At 37.9% G+C, this 17,491-nt stretch overlaps 1 protein-coding gene across 7 annotated transcripts in view; it reads right to left on the reverse strand.

The window, feature by feature from the left end:
• The window catches only part of Plekhm3 (pleckstrin homology domain containing M3), a 168,746-nt gene that overhangs the window by 127,249 nt on the left and 24,006 nt on the right, over positions 1-17,491 (reverse strand). For all 7 annotated transcript variants that reach the window (XM_074071582.1, XM_020173404.2, XM_074071580.1 and 4 more), the window contains one exon: positions 4,134-5,069. In XM_074071582.1, the coding sequence (XP_073927683.1) occupies positions 4,134-5,069 (936 nt within the window). The remainder of the gene's footprint in view (positions 1-4,133; positions 5,070-17,491) is intronic.

Raw genomic sequence — 17,491 nt, forward strand, 5'->3', positions numbered from 1 at the left:
GTGTGTGCTAGTGCCAAGAAAACCATGTATCTGTGGAGTAAATAGGTAGCAACACATGTCAAATTCCTAAAGAAAACAGGGTTGCTGCCTTAATTTATACAGCATTTATAAATAACCTAATTTAGTACCATTTACAGGTACATACTTCATAAATATTTTAGTAAACTGCATAATAATTTGTTTTAGGCATTAATATTTTAACATTATAGATTCCCCACTGGCAAACATAATTTTGAATTTTAACCAATTTCACTAAAGAAACATATTGTTTTCTGCTGCAGAGGTGTCCCTTGAAAGCTATACTGAAGTATCCCTAAATTAACTGTTTTTCAGTACCATTCCCAGCAGCTGCTCCTCTGCTCAGGGTCAAACATTAAGTTCAACCTTTGTTTTTGTTTTGTTTTGAAACGGAGTCTCGCTATGTAGCCCAGGCTGGACCTAAACTTATGATCCTCCTACCTCTACCTTCTGAGTGCTGGGAGGCCAAAATCAGGAGGATGGCAGTTCCAGGCCAGCCCACGCAAAAATGAGACCCCATCTCCACCAGTTGCTGCACAGAGTGGTGTATACCTGTCATCACAGCTTTGGTGGATACATAAGTATAGGCTGGCCTGAGCAAAAAGGGAGACCCTATTTCTAAAATAACCAGAGCAAAGGGGCTGGAGGTATGGCTCAAGTAGTAGAGTACCTCCTAGCATATGGGAAAACCTGAATTCAAACTCTAGTACTGCCAAAAAAAAGAAAAAAAAAAAAAGATCAAAGATCTAAATTTCATGTAGTTCTACCCTACACCACCTCTTGTAGTTCTCTAATCTGATATGTGGACTTCACTTCTGTGGCTCTTGTGACAGTCACCGATATGATTATTTGATAAGCAACTTGTTCTTTCTAGGTGGATGCAGTGTCATAAGGGTACGAACCACAAACTTTTCTGAATTTTAAAGGCCCTGGGGGCAGGCATGACCATGGTAAATTCCAGGAACAGCAAGACTACAGTGGCAGGCCATACAGCATTGGCAGCCATGGAGCTGGAGGGGAAGTCATGAAACACATAATCAAATATAACTATGAGAAGTTCAAGCACATGCTAAGAAATACACAGTTATATATCTGCATACATTTTCAAGACCCATAACCTCAAGCATTTTTAGATGGTCATGCTACATTTTTTTCTATAGGGACTCTTTAAATTTTAAAGGAATACAGAAATTTCCTCACTTAGAGGAAGAATTTAGTGAAATAAGGCCAATTGCACTATTTTTTAAATCTAAAAGCCAACACTTGTGGCTCCTTGAATAGCAACTGAATGACATCACAATAAAGAACTATTCTGTGCAATCTTCCATTTTTAAAGTTTATTCATCCAAAATACTTAAAGGGAGAGGAACTAAATTGACATAAAAACTTACAGTCTAAAGAGACACACTAAAAAGTTATGAAATACTGTGAATGTGCTTCTTCTCAAGATAATACATAAAGCTTAAGCTCCCTTAAAACATACACTGGATTTTTTGACATTTTGGAAGGTAAACATGCTATGCAACCAGACTTTTTACTGAATGTGTGTTTTTATGAGAATGCAAAGTTAGACAATATACAAAACACAGGGCAGCTGATTTAAATTAACTTTGTGAGAAACATAGATCAATTTTTAAAGTTCCTTCTGCTATAATAATCTGTGATATAATGAACAGCCTCCCAAGTAATTTAAAAAACATTCAGAAGTTTGCTTGACAAATTTTTGCCTTTTTGTTTTGAGACTCTGCCCCCTGCAGGAGATAAAGTATTCCTACCTCAGGCAGGAACACAATATTCCATGTAGCACTTTCTGATGGAAGAGAGAACTTTGAAATGAAATAGATTTGGGTTTGCCAGGGAATATGCCATACTAGACAAATTAGATTTCTTCCTACCCTAAATTAGAAAATTACCTGAGCCCAAGTAGAGCTCTAAGCAAAAAGCATGAAAGTAAAAGTTGAGCAGAACAATGATTTTCAGACTTGTTACACATAACCCCTGAATTCCTTATATTCCCCTCCAACCCGTGGTCCTCCAACCAGCCAAATTTAGTAAGCATCACATTTAGATAGCAAAGAGAGGCATCCTATCACATGGTACCTAAAGTAGCTACCAGAAATTTCTATTTCTGCCCATTATATAATACTTTTCCTCTTCTCTTCTATTTAGCTTTCTTCTCCCTGCCTCTTCTCACCTCTCTTTATCTTACTCCTATTTTCATTTCTCTAGCTGTTGGATGCAGTGGGCATGTTCTACCTAACATTTCTTCTTCTTTAGAGTGCAAAGAACACTTCAATGCAGTACAGAACACAGGCAATGCACACTTGGTGAATTAGGTGACAACTAGGTTGCTAAACTTATATAGTGCTTGAGGCTTATCTTCATTCTTTTACTGTGAAATTTCTTTTTAAAATATTTATTATTATTATTATTGTGCTGGGGGTACACTGTGGCATTTATAAAAGTTCTTACAATATATCACAGTTGAATTCTACTGTGAAATTTCTTGATTCAGATAGCCCCAGTGACTACCTTGAGAACTATGTTGATCTATTCTCCCTCATTCCAATAACACAATAGAGATGTTGATCCTATCAGACAATCTAATGATACAGAGTGCATCATATTCCAGGCTGTCCATAGAGTAAGCACTTAGTAAGTTATCACTGAATGCCTAAACTTTGAAATATATGTAGTAGTATAAAACACTGAAATGTTAGTATCTTTTTAAATTGTACAAAAACTAGTGTCTCTCATTTCAAAACCATTTTTCAAAAGAATCTGGCTGACTTGACATAAGGTCTGTCATAACTGCAAGTAGATGCACATAACCTAGGATATAACCTATACTATAACCTATATTATATAGAACCTAGAATGACTTCTTAACTGGCTCAGTGATTCTCATCTATCCAGTCCATCTTCTGTAATTCTACTTCACAAAGTCACTGAGGCCACTGAGGCGGAGCAAAGATGATCCACTTAATTCCACCCCCCATTTAAGTAGATTATATGTCAATAGAAAATCATCATAACTAACCTGAATTTAAAATGTGGATTTTTATTTTCCCCCCACGATTTGGCTTTTCTCAATGCAGGAATAAGAACAAAATTAAAATTTGCTCTTGGCAAGTGATGAGTTTCTTCTTTAGTTTTAAACAATGTACTTAAGTCCAACAGACCTGAATTAAAAACTTCCCAGCCAGGCTTCAGATTAAAGCTACTAGATAAATTTATTGTCACAACCTATGGAATTTAGAGAGAGGGAAATAATTTGTATTTAGTTGACAGTAGAAATATAGATCTGGTTTAGTGATGCTTTCTCTTTTACATTTTTCTTTCTATTTTACTGCTTGGAAGAAGGTAGAAGAACAGGGAATTGAAGAAAAAAAGCAGTAATAAGGTTTTAAGAGTTCCATTTTGGCCTTACATTGCAGTCCCAGAAACCCAAGGTTTCAACTGGATGAGGCACAACCTCATGACTCGGAGTCATCTGCTGAATAATCACCTACCCTGCTTTTAGTTATCTCCATGTTTTCTTTTGGGGTGGGGGGCAGTACTAAGGATTGAACTCAAGGCTTCATGTTTGCTAGGCAAGCATGCTACTACTTGAGTCATGCCCCAAGACCTCATCTTCACATTTTCTGCCAAGGCTGACTTTCTAGATTTCACATTACAAGGATTTGACAAGGTCACCACAAGTATGGACATTTGCCTTGCCTAAGGTGTGTTAGTCTGCTTTGGGCTTGAATGTCTCTCATGAAATAATCTGTGACATCCACAGTCAAAGTTACTTTTATTCAAAGAAGCAGAGGAAATGGACTCAGGGTTGACTCAGGAGGACTCAGTCTGGTTAGGCCTTGGCTAAGTCATTTTGATTCAATGGAGTGCATTGTAGCTACTTCTAATTAGTTACTTTACCAACACAGTATGAGGATGAGTAGATTTTTTTTTAAATATAGCAAACTTCTTGGAGGAGAGATGCTTTTTATAAATAGAGATGCACTTTTGAAAAAAAAAAACACGTCTAATTGAGAAAGTGCTAAAAGGGAATTCAGATTATGAGATTCAGGATTGCTTGCTAATGAACGTTAGGTTAAAATTTTACCCCATACCTGCACATTTGAAACTCTGAGCAGTGAGTCCTCGTTCCAAAGACAAAGTTGTCAGAATGCTCAGGAAACTGGTGGTCACCGACTGACGTTTGTTCTTCCTGAGCTCATGCCCGCCCATCTGATCCTTGGGTTTATTCCTCAGTGTGACTTGCAGGTTTTGCTCTGAACTTCTTTCTGCATTGGCAGCTGACTTCAGAACCTCCATCCATTCCTGAGCCCTCTGCCGGGTCTCAGCTCGGAGGCGGAGGACATCTTGGGGGAAAATAACCTGAAAGCAAGAATCACAGCCATCTAGATTGTCTATCTGGACTGCCAGGCACACATCTATGTTGTAGCTCAAGAGTGGGTCATCATCTAGCTTGCCAGGGTGAAAAGCCATAAGACAGGCCTTGCTCAGCACAAATGTAAATGCCTTCCAGTTGTTTTGGACAGTTAGTCTATAGAGTGTTCCTGATTTGATGATGTTTTGGTATTGTTTGGGGCTATCTAAGACAGGGGATGGTGGCAGCAGTCCACTGGATTTTTTCTGTAAACAATGGTTCTGGGTACAATCAACATGATGACGAAGCCCTGGTGAATTTGCCAATTCATCCTGTCGTGCCATGTAACCAGGCACAGTGGCATGCACGACTTCCCAAAGCTTCTGCCCCCAGTCCAAAGCCTCCCATGGTGACTCTGCCTTTATCTGTAACTGAGTGTTATCACAGAGAACGGTATCCACCACTGTGGCTTCAAGATTGCCCAAAACAGATATACTCTGGAAGTGTGAAAGCTGATACGTGGCATACAGGTTTTGATTTCCACTGCTGTCGAGGCTGTAGAAGTATAAATTGTAGGGTGAGAGTTCTGCGTAACAGCTTTGCCAGTAACTGTCATGGTTCTTCCTAATTTCCAGGTATCCCTTCTTCAGAATGTTTGGGAATGTTTGCTTGTGTTCTGGAAACAAAGAAAAAAAAAAGAGGCAGAGTAATAATTTGTTATGAGAAGATGGATGCATGAATCCAAACAGATAAGAGACTGACATCTTTCTGGTCCAAACTAAACAAAGTAGAAACAGTAAAATTCCAGGATGGTACCTAATTGGAAAGATATAACCAGGGAAAAAATTTCTCATCTCAAAAACTGAACAAGGGGGGTGCTTATGCAAGAATAAGTACAGAGTGTGCAATGTCACAGTAAATAACTGTGAACTAAATGACTAAACAGTAAATAACTAAACAGTAGAATAACTGTGACTAGGTAAATCCTATGGGTATAGGGCTCAATCACATTTTGCCAGGATTCTTTGCTTTCTAGGTAAGTTCTACAGAGTACCAAATACAGGAGAGAGAACTCTTCTTCTGCCACATGACGTAATTCCCTGCTGATACTCCTATCTTTCCTTAGGTTGGTGAAGCCAGAGAGGGTGAATGGAAAACAAAGAGCATGAAATGTGCTGCTTAGAAACACGGGATTCTCAAACATGCCCATCAGCCCTCAAGGCCAGTTCATGGGCTTTCTACCTAGTACCCATCTCTAGCCTTGCTCCCACTAGCTCAATTTTAGATATGCTCGATGGTAAGTGTGCTTATGTTGTTCCCTTGGCTTGCACTGGTCCCTCCCACTGCTTCAACCAGGAACTGCACACTTACCTTCTTCCAGAAAGAGAGTCTGTCCAGACTTCCTCCAACATTCCCCATCTCACCTACACACACATATTCCCTGGGCTAGTATCAGGTATCCCTATTACATTATTCTTCTATCATGGACTCTTATTAGAGTGCATTAATAATAGCTCATTTAAAGATCCAAATAAAACAAATTTTAAAGTTTGTTTAAAAAAAGTTCCATCTTCCCTAGTAGACAGTAAACTCTTTCCATATTTATATCACAACATGCTATACAATACCTGGCACATAGTAGGTGCTTAATAAATACTAGTTAAATTAGAAATAAAGCTCCTAGCATAATGCTCAGCACATGGTAGGTATAATTCCCTTCTCTTCTTCTTGGTTTCACATGTTTATCTAGTTATGTCATCTTTAATCCATGATTAAAGACTATAATAAAGATTAAAGACACTATATACCAGTTTAGTACTTTAATAAAAGAGGTCTGTCACTGAGAGATGTCCAATACCTTTTTCTTTCTTTCTTTCTTTTCTTCTTCTTTTTTTTTTTTTTTTGAGATAGAATCTTGCTATGTGGTCCTGGCTGGCCTAGAACTCTGGATTTCCTGCTCTGCCTCCTGAGTGCTTGGAGTGCAGTTATGAATCACCGTGCCCAACCTCCTGAGACTTTCATCTGACATGAACGAGACATCCATGCAAGAGTAAGTACTCTTCCTGGTAGAGATTTTAATTTCTGAGATGTGTCTCCATTGCTTGGCTGACACACACTGGAGATGGTCATAAACGAATCAAGTCATCCCTAAAGAAATCAGAGCATACTCCTGGAGGGTATGACTTCTACTTTTGGCTAAAGAAAGAGTAGCATTTAGATCTTAAAACAGAAAACCAAAAAAGAAAAAGAGAGAAATGAGGCAGAGAAAGACCTTTTTAACCTGCTTATACATCTCTGGTCCTGGCGCTCATTAGTATCTCTGTGGCAACTCAAAAGTTATGAATTTCCTGCAACCCACACTAATCCCTTTGCAGAAAGAGATAATGGATGCCTATTCTCAGGTTATCTTTCTCTTCTGACTGCTGTAACGGAGGCAGCACTGTTAGAGATACTGCTGCCGCCTCCCCTCCTCTCATTTCCATCAGGCGTTGATGATAGTTCAGCCTTCTTCATAATGAGACTCATGACCATATGTCCCTCTATCCCTGTCCCTCCTGCCACCCAGCCCCTCAGCTACAAGTTCCTGAGTAATGTAAAAACCACCTCTCGTGGTTTTAGCCACAAACTGTCATCTCCTCTTTCCACTTCTCTGGGAGCTCTTCATGACCATTACCATGAATTAGAATTCAACTTTAATTAAATCCCAACTCAGCAGTAAAGCTGACCAAAACCTCCCTTCTCTCTGACTTCATAAGTTAGGATGGTAGATTACAGCTTGGGTGGAAGGGATAAGGCCTCCCAGGGAATCTCCAAAGAACTAAGGCTCCAAAACAGTGTTCTCACTCAATAAGGAGTATTTCTTATCTCTGTTCCCCCACTTCTGCTTCATGGGAAACAGTCTATTCTATTAGAATTCTATTATATTCTAATAGAATATTAATATTCTATTAGATGCTGCAGTTTGTAGAGGAATTTCTTGAAAAATATGAATCAAGAAGAAAACAGTAAAGTAAATCAGGAAACATTCTCAGGGATTCCTATTCCTATCACAAATGTGTGTGGGGAGAACGGTTTATAACACACATTCTTAATATTTCCTTTGTGAAGGATTAATTATCTTTAATTTCAGTTTCTCATCTCTAGCAACTGAAACTTTCTATTGGATATGAAGTTTATTTTTAGTATTTTTGCTATTAACAAATCAGAAACCATATATTTAAATCTAAACTTTAGTTAATTTGCCATAGTTCAAAGTTTTGTTTCCCCAGGACATATTTTAACTCAATTAACCCCATACATATTCTTTCAAAGTACTCAATTTTACAAATTAATAATATAACTCAGTCTTAACTAATGTAAGTGATTCAGATAGGATCACTATTAAGGTTTTTACCACTTCCCCAGAGAAAATAGAAAAATATGATAAAAATAGATCACTGTAACTATAAATTTCATAGTGAAATGAGACAAAACAAACAAATACATCACCCCAAAACTCTCCATTTTCCTACTGGTTTCCATGTTGGCTAGTATAAAGACCTGGTTCAGTTCCTCTCAGCAAAGACCCCTTTCCCTTTTCACCTCATCCTAATAGGACCAGTGCAGTGATTTCAGGAAAATAATTGCTACTGACTGAAGAGGAAGAAAGGAACTTCCCTGTCTAGCACCTGTTTCACTTCTGTACTGCCAACCCACTACAGTTCCTCTTTTGGAGAAACTGATAGAGGAAATAATAATCAGTTCTCAAAAAAGTTTCCATTCTCATGGCTACCACCTTCACCAAGGTCTAGTCCTTCTCCCTCCTGGCCATCTCATGTACTGCTACCAGGCTAAGCTCTCTGGATCTCACAGCCCTTCCCATGTTCCTCCTCTAGTCAAAACTCTTCACAGGTTCCAGGGAGTCACATAGTTCATGTTCCTTAGTTTGACCTTGACGTTTCATTATGGAAAATTTTAAATACACTCAAAAGCATGTAGAAAAGTAAAATGAACACCATGCACTCAAAAAAACATCACATTTCTACCATTTTTGTTTCATCTTTCCCAACTCTCTCTAACTCTTGCTTTATATATATACATGTGTGTACATATATATATATATATACACATATACATGTATATATACATACATGTATATATGTATATGAATACACACACACACACACACACACATATATATATATGTGTATCTTTTTTTCTGGAATGTTTGCAAGCAATTCACAGACATTTTATAATTTTACCTGTAAATACTTAAATACTTCAGGGTATATCTCTAACATATCAGAACTTTAAAATCTATTTTTTAAATAGATTTTCGCATACCCTCCAAATTAATAATTCCTTATATAATATCCAGTCTATGTTTAATTTGTTCAAATTATCTCAAAACATTTCTATAATGGTTTGATGGTTTATACACAGTGATTTGGTTGATGTCCTTTATATTTCTTTAAATCTAAAATAGTTCCCTCTTCCTTTTTTCAGGCCAAGTAATATTTATTTATTTGTTTGTTTTGGTGCTGGGGATTGAAGCCAGGGCCTCATACTTGGTAAGAAAATGCCTCACCACTGAGATAGACCCCCAGTCCCATGTATGGACTTATTGAAGAAATTGATTTATTCGTCCTGTAGAATCTTCCACATTCTATAGTTGGTCGAGTGTGTACTAATGGTATTGCTTAAATGTTCCTCCAGTTCCTGTGCTTTCTGTCAACTGCTACTTGGATCTCAAGATTCAGTTACTTTTCTACCTGACTGCTGTTTCTATTGCTCACCCCTCCCAATTGTCATGTATTTTCTATCACCGGTACCCCTGCCTAGATTTCTCTTCATGCTAGTCCACATGCTCCTTGCACTTGAGGACTCCTATGTCCTCTCACCTGTTATTGAAGCCTCTCTTCAGTCCCTCTACTTGAAAACAACTGTCCTCCTCTGTGCCTCCATGGCTCTATGTTAAGCCTCTCTGATGACTCCTATCATTTTTGTCTTAAATTTCAAATATTAGTTCACATTCATCAAATATTTATTAAATTTTATAATAAAATTATTCCCCCAAATCAGTAAGAAATGTTATAGAAAAAAAGGTTTCTGGCTCCACATTCCAGCACCCTCAATCCTGCCCAGACTGTGTATTGCTTGATATGAACCATCTAGGTGTTTTCTACAAATACATACAGATAAAATACTTAGGTATATTCAAATATATTAGCATACATATTTATTGAACTGCTGTGTGTTTTCATTTGGTATTTTATGCAATTTTTCTTTTCTAAAAAACATTATGTCCCAGATCACAATAACTGAAATATCTAGTTTACCAAGAAAATCTGGATAACCTGAGTCAATACAATGAATGACCCCAGAAGAATAGGATTCTGAAGATCAGGCAATGATTAGGATGAAGACAAAGAGCATCAGTTCCATGTTTTCAAAAAACTCAAAAACCCATATAGTACTAATAATCCAAATCAAAATTATCCAGGAAAATTTAAAGGAAACACTTAAGTTGAAAGGAATCCAAATGGAAAATGAACAGAGTACTAATGGTACTAAAGTGTAACACTGTCCTACACAGGCTCTATCAGATCACTCCTCAGCCAAAGCTCAGCAGATACACTGCACTTCTTTCAACCTTGGTCATCTACTCAGTTTTTTTCATAAATCGTCTAGGCCATAGCAATCTATAAGGATAGATTATTTTAAGATCTAAAAATCTAGGAAACAGTATTTACAGTTGTTATATAGCTCAAAGATAAACAAGCAAAGCCATCTGACCCACATTAATAAGTACCAACTATGTGCAAAACAGAACTCTACTCTTTGTTAAAGACACAAGGGTGACATGTTCTTGAAGTGTTTACAATTTGGTTATGGTAACTGAGTCCAATGTGAGACTTCTGCATCAATATAAAACAACTAGCTCAAGATTAAAACAGAAACCACAATATCACTTTAGAATCAAGACACTCTTTCAACTTGGCTTCTTCACTTAGTCAGTGCTAATTACCTGTACTCAACTGCTATTGTCTCCTCACTTCTAGACCTCATCTCTAGCTTCCCAGACTACAATGCTACTTGGTTAAACTTCACCTCATGGCTGTAGTTCAGGTGCCACCAGTACCACACTGACAGCCTGAAGCATGGGAGAATGTGGTTAGCCTTCCTCAGAGATACAGAGCTCACTGAAAACTGTCCACTCTCCTGCTGGCCCTATTCCTTCCTCCAACTCTGCATACTTCTATGGGTAACTAAGTTACAACCTCTACAGTTTTAGTCTCTACTGCACTCACTGACTACAATTCAAAAGAAGAAACATCTCGTCTCCTCCTTGCTAAACCTGACTCTTCCACATTGCTTCATTGCTTTATTGCTTACAGTCAGTCTCACATTTAGCTCCTGTCACCAGCATCTTAGAGTCATAGCTCCTCTGAAGCAGATAGACAGAAAGCAACTTTCATTGACTGCTACTGACATTGCCTGAGTAAATAAATGCTAAGACTATATCTAGGAGTAGCAGAAAAGAGTGCCTGTTGCTATTAAGTAAAAATATGTGTATGTGTGCCCCTTGGTTTAAGAGCTCCTTGATTTCTTTGACTTCAGAGACCAATTCTCTATTCCACAGTAGTAACTTTCTAGACTTTTTAGAACTTTTCATCCAGTAGTATGTATAAATTCCTTCCTTCATTACACAGGCATTTTTCTCACTTTACTTCCTTCCAGTCCATCCTCAGCAGGAGGAAACCATTCCACTTCACCACTAGACTATGTCTTCCTTATTTCACTGGACTCTTTCCTTCTCTACATTCTGTACCCAATATTAAAACTTGTTTTCTCTTACTTCCCTGATTTAACCACAATTCTGGATCACCATCATCATCTATATTCTCTATTTAATCCTAGCATTCTTGAGCAAGATACAGAAATGCTAACCCAAGCAAACACAGATTCACATTGCTCAAATTTTCCCATCTTTAATGCCCAAAATTAATTCCTTTATTCATTTTTAATGGATCCCAAACACAATTCCCAGAACAACTTTTTCCACACCATCTTAACTTTCCTCAAACACTAAATCCCACCATCTCTTTCTCTGTAACTATAGGAAGCTTCTTTACATATAGTACACTTGACTACATTTCAACATCATACTAACAAATGCTCTTGAGAAGTGCCATAGAGCACAAAGTCACTGGAGTCAACCAGCCCAGGTTCAAATCCCAAATCTGCCCTCACTGGCTGTGTGACCCTGGGCACACAGGGAAAGAAAATTACTTAACCTAATCTCAATATTCTCCTCTTTAAAATGGGCTAAACTAATAGTACCTATCTCTTTATATTAATGTGCAGAAGAAATGAGTAGCTCTTGGAATAATACATGATGCTATATAAGTGTTCTATAGATGTGTCCTAGTTTAGTCTTTTAACCTCAAAAGAAGAAACATCTTGCCTCTTTGCTAAACCTGACCCTTCCACATCTACTCTGTAACAAATTCCTTCCTACTTCTCAATTCCCTTCCTCAAAAACACCTTAAAATTCTCTGTCTACTAACCTTTTTTCCTCCAATATTCCTTCCAATATCCTAACCTTTAGCATGTCTACTGAAAAATGATTTCAACTGATCATCTCCTGTATCTCCATCTGTCTCCCTTCACAATGGCTCTGCTTCCTGTTGCACAGGATCTAGCTTCTGACTACTGCTCTGACCTCTCACTTCCCTTCTAGCAGTCCAGCCACTCTATGTTTCTTGCACAAGCCATGTACATTCAAACCTCAAGACCTCTGAAATTACCTCCTCTGTTTGGAATAAGGCAATGGTTTTATTTGCTCCCCTCAGTTTTTCACCTCCATGGTACTGTCTCAGTGAGAAAATCACTAACACTCAAGTTAAAGAGTCCCTTTCTATCCTTGCTTATTTTCTTCAAAGAATCCTCTCCTCTTGAAGGCAGGGACCTTGGTCTCTCTTCCATCCTCATATACCTAAGGCTGGCTCCATAAATACTTGTTGAATGTATTGCCAAAGACTATGCTAGAATCTGCAGAGATATTGAATGAATCAGACAGAGATCCTGTGAACAGAGTTTCTAAGGGAAAAACAAAAGGATACAAAAGTATCTACAATATAACGCACAAAGTGCTCAGAATCTTCCAATAGGCTAAAGGGTTCACAACCTCAAAGGAGAGAAGACTTCTGCCTGGAAGTTTTGGAAAGTCTCAAGGAGGGTGTGGTAGGTATCAGAGATGGACCTGAAGAAATGATGGAATTGGTTATTCAGAGAAGTCAGAAAAGGGGAAGGACATTCCCAAAGGTAGGCCTTTTTCTTTCCTTCGTCAATTTATCCATCTACCTCCAATTTGATCCCTTCTTTTTTTTTTTGCAGGTCCTACTGTTTCTTCATTGTAACAGTCACCCTAATTTGAGTCCTTCTTACCCCACATTATGATGACTGGCAGAACCTCCTGTTTGGTTTCCTTCCTTCCAACTCTTTCCACCTACCAATCCATTCCACATACTGTTGGGCCTGAGAAGATCTAGCAGATAGCATCCCTTTTCCTCACCTAAGTTTTGAACCAACTGAAACAGAGTGTTGTCACAAAATTAGAAATAAGGGCAAAATAGTTTCTGCTGGGTATTGGGGGGGGAGAGGGAGGGAGCGGAGTGGGTGGTAAGGGAGGGGGTGGGGGCAGGGGGAGAAATGAACCAAACCTTGTATGCACATATGAATAATAAAAGAAAAATGAAAAAAAAAACAGAGTGTTGTCAGACACATGGAGTTCCGGGAAAGCCTCAGCCAGTTGGAGGGTACATCTTAGGTATGTGGCCACAACAACCCCAGGATTATAGACTCACCACTAGTCACAAACATCCCTAAGTAGCCCAGGACACCCCTCTTGGGGGACTGCCCATGGAAGGCTGATGGCATTCAGGATCAGAGCTAGAGGTGACCAAAATCAGTGCTTCTTGTGAGAGGGCTGAGTTACCTGGTTTCCCTCCCAGGGGTGGAGTATGCAAAGGGATAGAGAGAGGCCAAGAGTGCTATTCTAATTGATGTCCCTTTATACATACATATAAGGCTACTAAAAAGGAGGGTCTCTATTACCCCATCACCACCCTTGACCCTTGCCAACTTTCAGACTTCTTGTAAAGTACCCTTCTAATCTTGATTCTCAAGACATTTTCAAGTGTTTTGAGAGACATTTGAAATATATCACATTAAGTTTGTCTGGCTCTATAATAACCTGGCCCACTACTCTTATGCAACATACTCCATGCATTTGTTGTGTTCTTCCCACCCAGGTTTTGTGTTCAATCTCAAGGCTCAGCTGAAATCCCTTTCATTATTGAAAACCTCTCCTGTGTTCTTAGATCACAATCATTACTCTTATTTGTATTTTTGGTTGATAAAACAGTTTCTAAATCCTTATTTGTTTCATGTTATAGTACTCAGCTATGTTCTAGCAAGGAGCTAAATACTTGAACTAATTTTAGTTCTTTGTCCTCCTCATAGGCACAGGAGAGAAGTGAAATTAGCAAGATTCACATTAATCATGATATTGACACAAATGTCCACAGCAAAGCACATGAAGAGAAGAACCAAAGAGGGCTGTATCTTATACACTTTAAATATGCTCCATAGACCCTAGTACACAGTGAACCTACGTTATTCCACAGATAATTCTTAACAAAATTATTCTGTCAGAAAGGAACTAGATTCAAGTAATATTCTTCCAATGGCTACTGTGGAGACTTTTCTTTACAGATAAAAACAAGACATCTCATTTGTTTTTCCTTCATAAAACCTAGGGGAAAGGGCAGGTCATCTGTGTAGTTCTAACAGAAATAAACTTGCACCGTAGCTAGTTTTATATTAGCTAGTTATACCAACTAAGGGATCTTTTCCAAGTTCTTTGCTATAAGCAACAGTGATCCCAGTCAACTCAGTCCTGGTCAATTTCTCTCCTCCAGTGTGAACTTGATCAGGAGACCACGGACCCAAATTCTTAAAAGCAGAGGCTTTTGCCTTCTGTGACAAAGGAAGTCCTAGCCTTTGTAGAATGTTTTGACCCAGCAAACAATTCCAAATATGAACTTTAAAACCATGGTCACTCTTTGCCATGGTAAGCTTTTTATTCTATTTCTCCAACCTAGAAGAATTAAATATTAAAGAATCTCTCACACTTAGCCAGACTTTAAGATAAATTGCATTCCAATACTATATCTTTGTACAACTTTGAGCCAGAATAGATTCTAGAAATCCTATAATCACAGCCCCATCTGAAGCAGAATCTGTTAATTGCTTTTGCCAATAGAATCTTAATTTTGTTCAGGTACGGTGGCAATATGCCCAGCAGAGATGGCCTCTCCCCTGCCCTATGCAAAGAATCATAATTTGTTTAAACCAATCACAGTCCCCATTTTCCTATGCCAGAGGTTGCCTTAGGGGTAGGCAAATCACCCAGTTCTGGCCCTGGAAAGTGCAACTGGAAGTCTCTAGAGAGGAGACCCAACAGAGATGATGTGCTACCCCTTTCTGACTTTGGCTGTTGATTTATAAGAAAATGAGCCTTGGGATGCTGTAGCCACTTTGTACCAAGGAGTAGAGAGAAGAGATGTTACCAACATACTGAGGCTAGCAGGACAAAAGGATAGAAAGCCCCTGGGTCTTTGATGACTCTGGGACCATCTACCTCTGGGCTTATCAACTGTTTATTGCATATAGTGCTTGACATTCACAAAGTGTTCAACAGTTATTTATTACATAGATGAAAAAATAAGGTGGTAATGTCCTTACTATCTATGCCACTTTTACTTGGGTATTCTATTAATTTGCTTTGGAAAGGATTCAAACTGATTTAACAGATTTGGAAAGAGGTTCCAGGAAACAAAATGACTTAGCCAAGGATATACTATAAAGTGGGCAAGTTGAGAGTGGAACTCCAATCTTAAGACTTTCAGTCTAGATCAAACTATATTTTATTTATAGTGTAGGGTAGGAGTCTTAAATGTCCTTGGGCTTGAGAGGCAGTCTAACAGAGTTATGTGCCATCTCTGGAGTTGGGCCTAGTTGGAAACCCAGCCCCACCACATACTAGCTAGATGGCCAGGATAAACTCAACTAAGTCTCAATTTGCTCATTTGTAGAATCGGGACAGTATCACCTAACATATTAAATAAGATAATGAACATTTCTTAGCACAGGGCTGGGTGTAAAGTTAAGTACATTAAATGACAGCTCTTATTGAGAGTTTTAATAATAAACTCCATTCAAATTGACACAAGCTATAGGTAAGTAGAAAGGAAACAGAAGCTACTTCCATTTTAGGGGAAAAAAATCATAGCTATTCTGTCTTGATTTTATAAGCACAATATATAGAATTCAATCTCCCATATGCTCATACTTGGTACAGTTTTCCACAATATAGTTTACGTCTTCAGAGGACTTCCAATCCAGGGTGGGATACACATAAGCAATTAACTATAATGCACAACAGAATAAAATGTGCTTGAAAAATATAAAGTGAAAGAAAAAAGGATATTAACTGAGAAAAAAAAAACTGGAAAGGTCTCAAGGTGGATGTGGCATTTGAATTGGCCCTTGAAAGACAATGGAGCATTTTTGGAAAGTTATATGGGAAGAAAAAGCTCTACGATGAAGAGATAGTATAAGCAAAGGTTCACGAACTTGAAAGCACAAGGCACATTCAAAAATGACAAAAAGATTTGGATGGAGGAAAGTGTTGGCAATAAGACTGGAAAGATACCTGAATACTTTATTAACTTTACACTGGGCTTTGTAAGTAATGGGAAACCATGGATCATATTTAAGAAGAGTAGCATGAAAAGATGTGTTTTAAGAAGATAATTCTAGTAGTTTAAAAATTTGTAACTGTATCTTTCCTAGCCAAAAAAGATAAAATGCATTAAGAGAACAATCATAAAAAATATCAGAAATTCCATTTTTACAATTCCGTTATAGAAGTGTTAGGAAATGGAATGCAGATGTCGATGAAGCATATTAGCTGTTGGCCTATAGCTGCTACAAGCCAACATTCAATAATGTAACCAATGGAAACTATATGACCATATAAAATCAACTTTCTGTGACCTATTTTAGAAACTTCTTCATACTGACTAATCTTGTTGAAGGGTGAATCACAAATTCAGCAAGAGACCATGTCCTGATGACCTCATTTATTCTAAGCCCACAGGAATATTCCCACCTCTACTGGCTCCAAGGCTTTTGAGAAACATCATAATTGAAAAGCATTTTAGTAGAAGTCCCAAATTTGGCTTTTCACTTAAGTGAAAGATGGGGAAAAAAATGAACTGAAACAGAGTAACATAAAATTCACGATAAAGAAACTCTACTGCCATGGTTTTTCTAGCCCTAAAGAAAATCTCTGCTTGAGATCTTTTCCTAAAGTACTTAGAACAAGAAAACACAAGCATAGGAATGGTACCAGGTCACCAGAGAGTGAATCCTATGGAAACAAAAGCTCAGTTGACCTTTGCCAGGCAGAGGAAAATGTGAACACAGTCAGGGAGGGAAACAGAAGCTGGATTCTGGCAGTTTATTGAGTTTCAGAGCTCTACAGCTAATGTATGAGATTTCTTTAATTTTTTTTATTTTAAAAATTGCCACTGCAGTTCATCCAGAAGTAGAGTTCAAAGGTACACAGAAGTCTTTCAATATTAAATAATTTCAACCATACCATGTATCCATCATGACTTTCATTATCTATCTTACTATAGTAATTAGCTTCCATGTAACTACTAGGAATCAGGGTCAGTTTAAATACATCCTAGAGTGATACAGTTTTAGAGCTGGGAGGAAAGTAAAAATAATTTGATCTGTCTCAGTCAGCTTATAAACAAAGGCAACAAATATTTCCCAAACCTATGTGGTAAGTTAGTAGTAGATCTGGGATAAGATACTTTAATTCTAGTTGAATATTCTTTTCATGTAGCCTCACCTTCCTCTCTACCATGTATCTTGATTAGTAGGTATAAGTAATGTGTGTATGTATGTATAGCTTATTTTTGACATATATGTATATGCATATAAAACATATCTACATGTTCATATGAATTTTTACAT

The sequence above is a fragment of the Castor canadensis genome, chromosome 4 (genome assembly GCF_047511655.1).
Source record: "Castor canadensis chromosome 4, mCasCan1.hap1v2, whole genome shotgun sequence".
In the NCBI taxonomy this organism is placed as follows: Eukaryota; Metazoa; Chordata; class Mammalia; order Rodentia; family Castoridae; genus Castor; species Castor canadensis.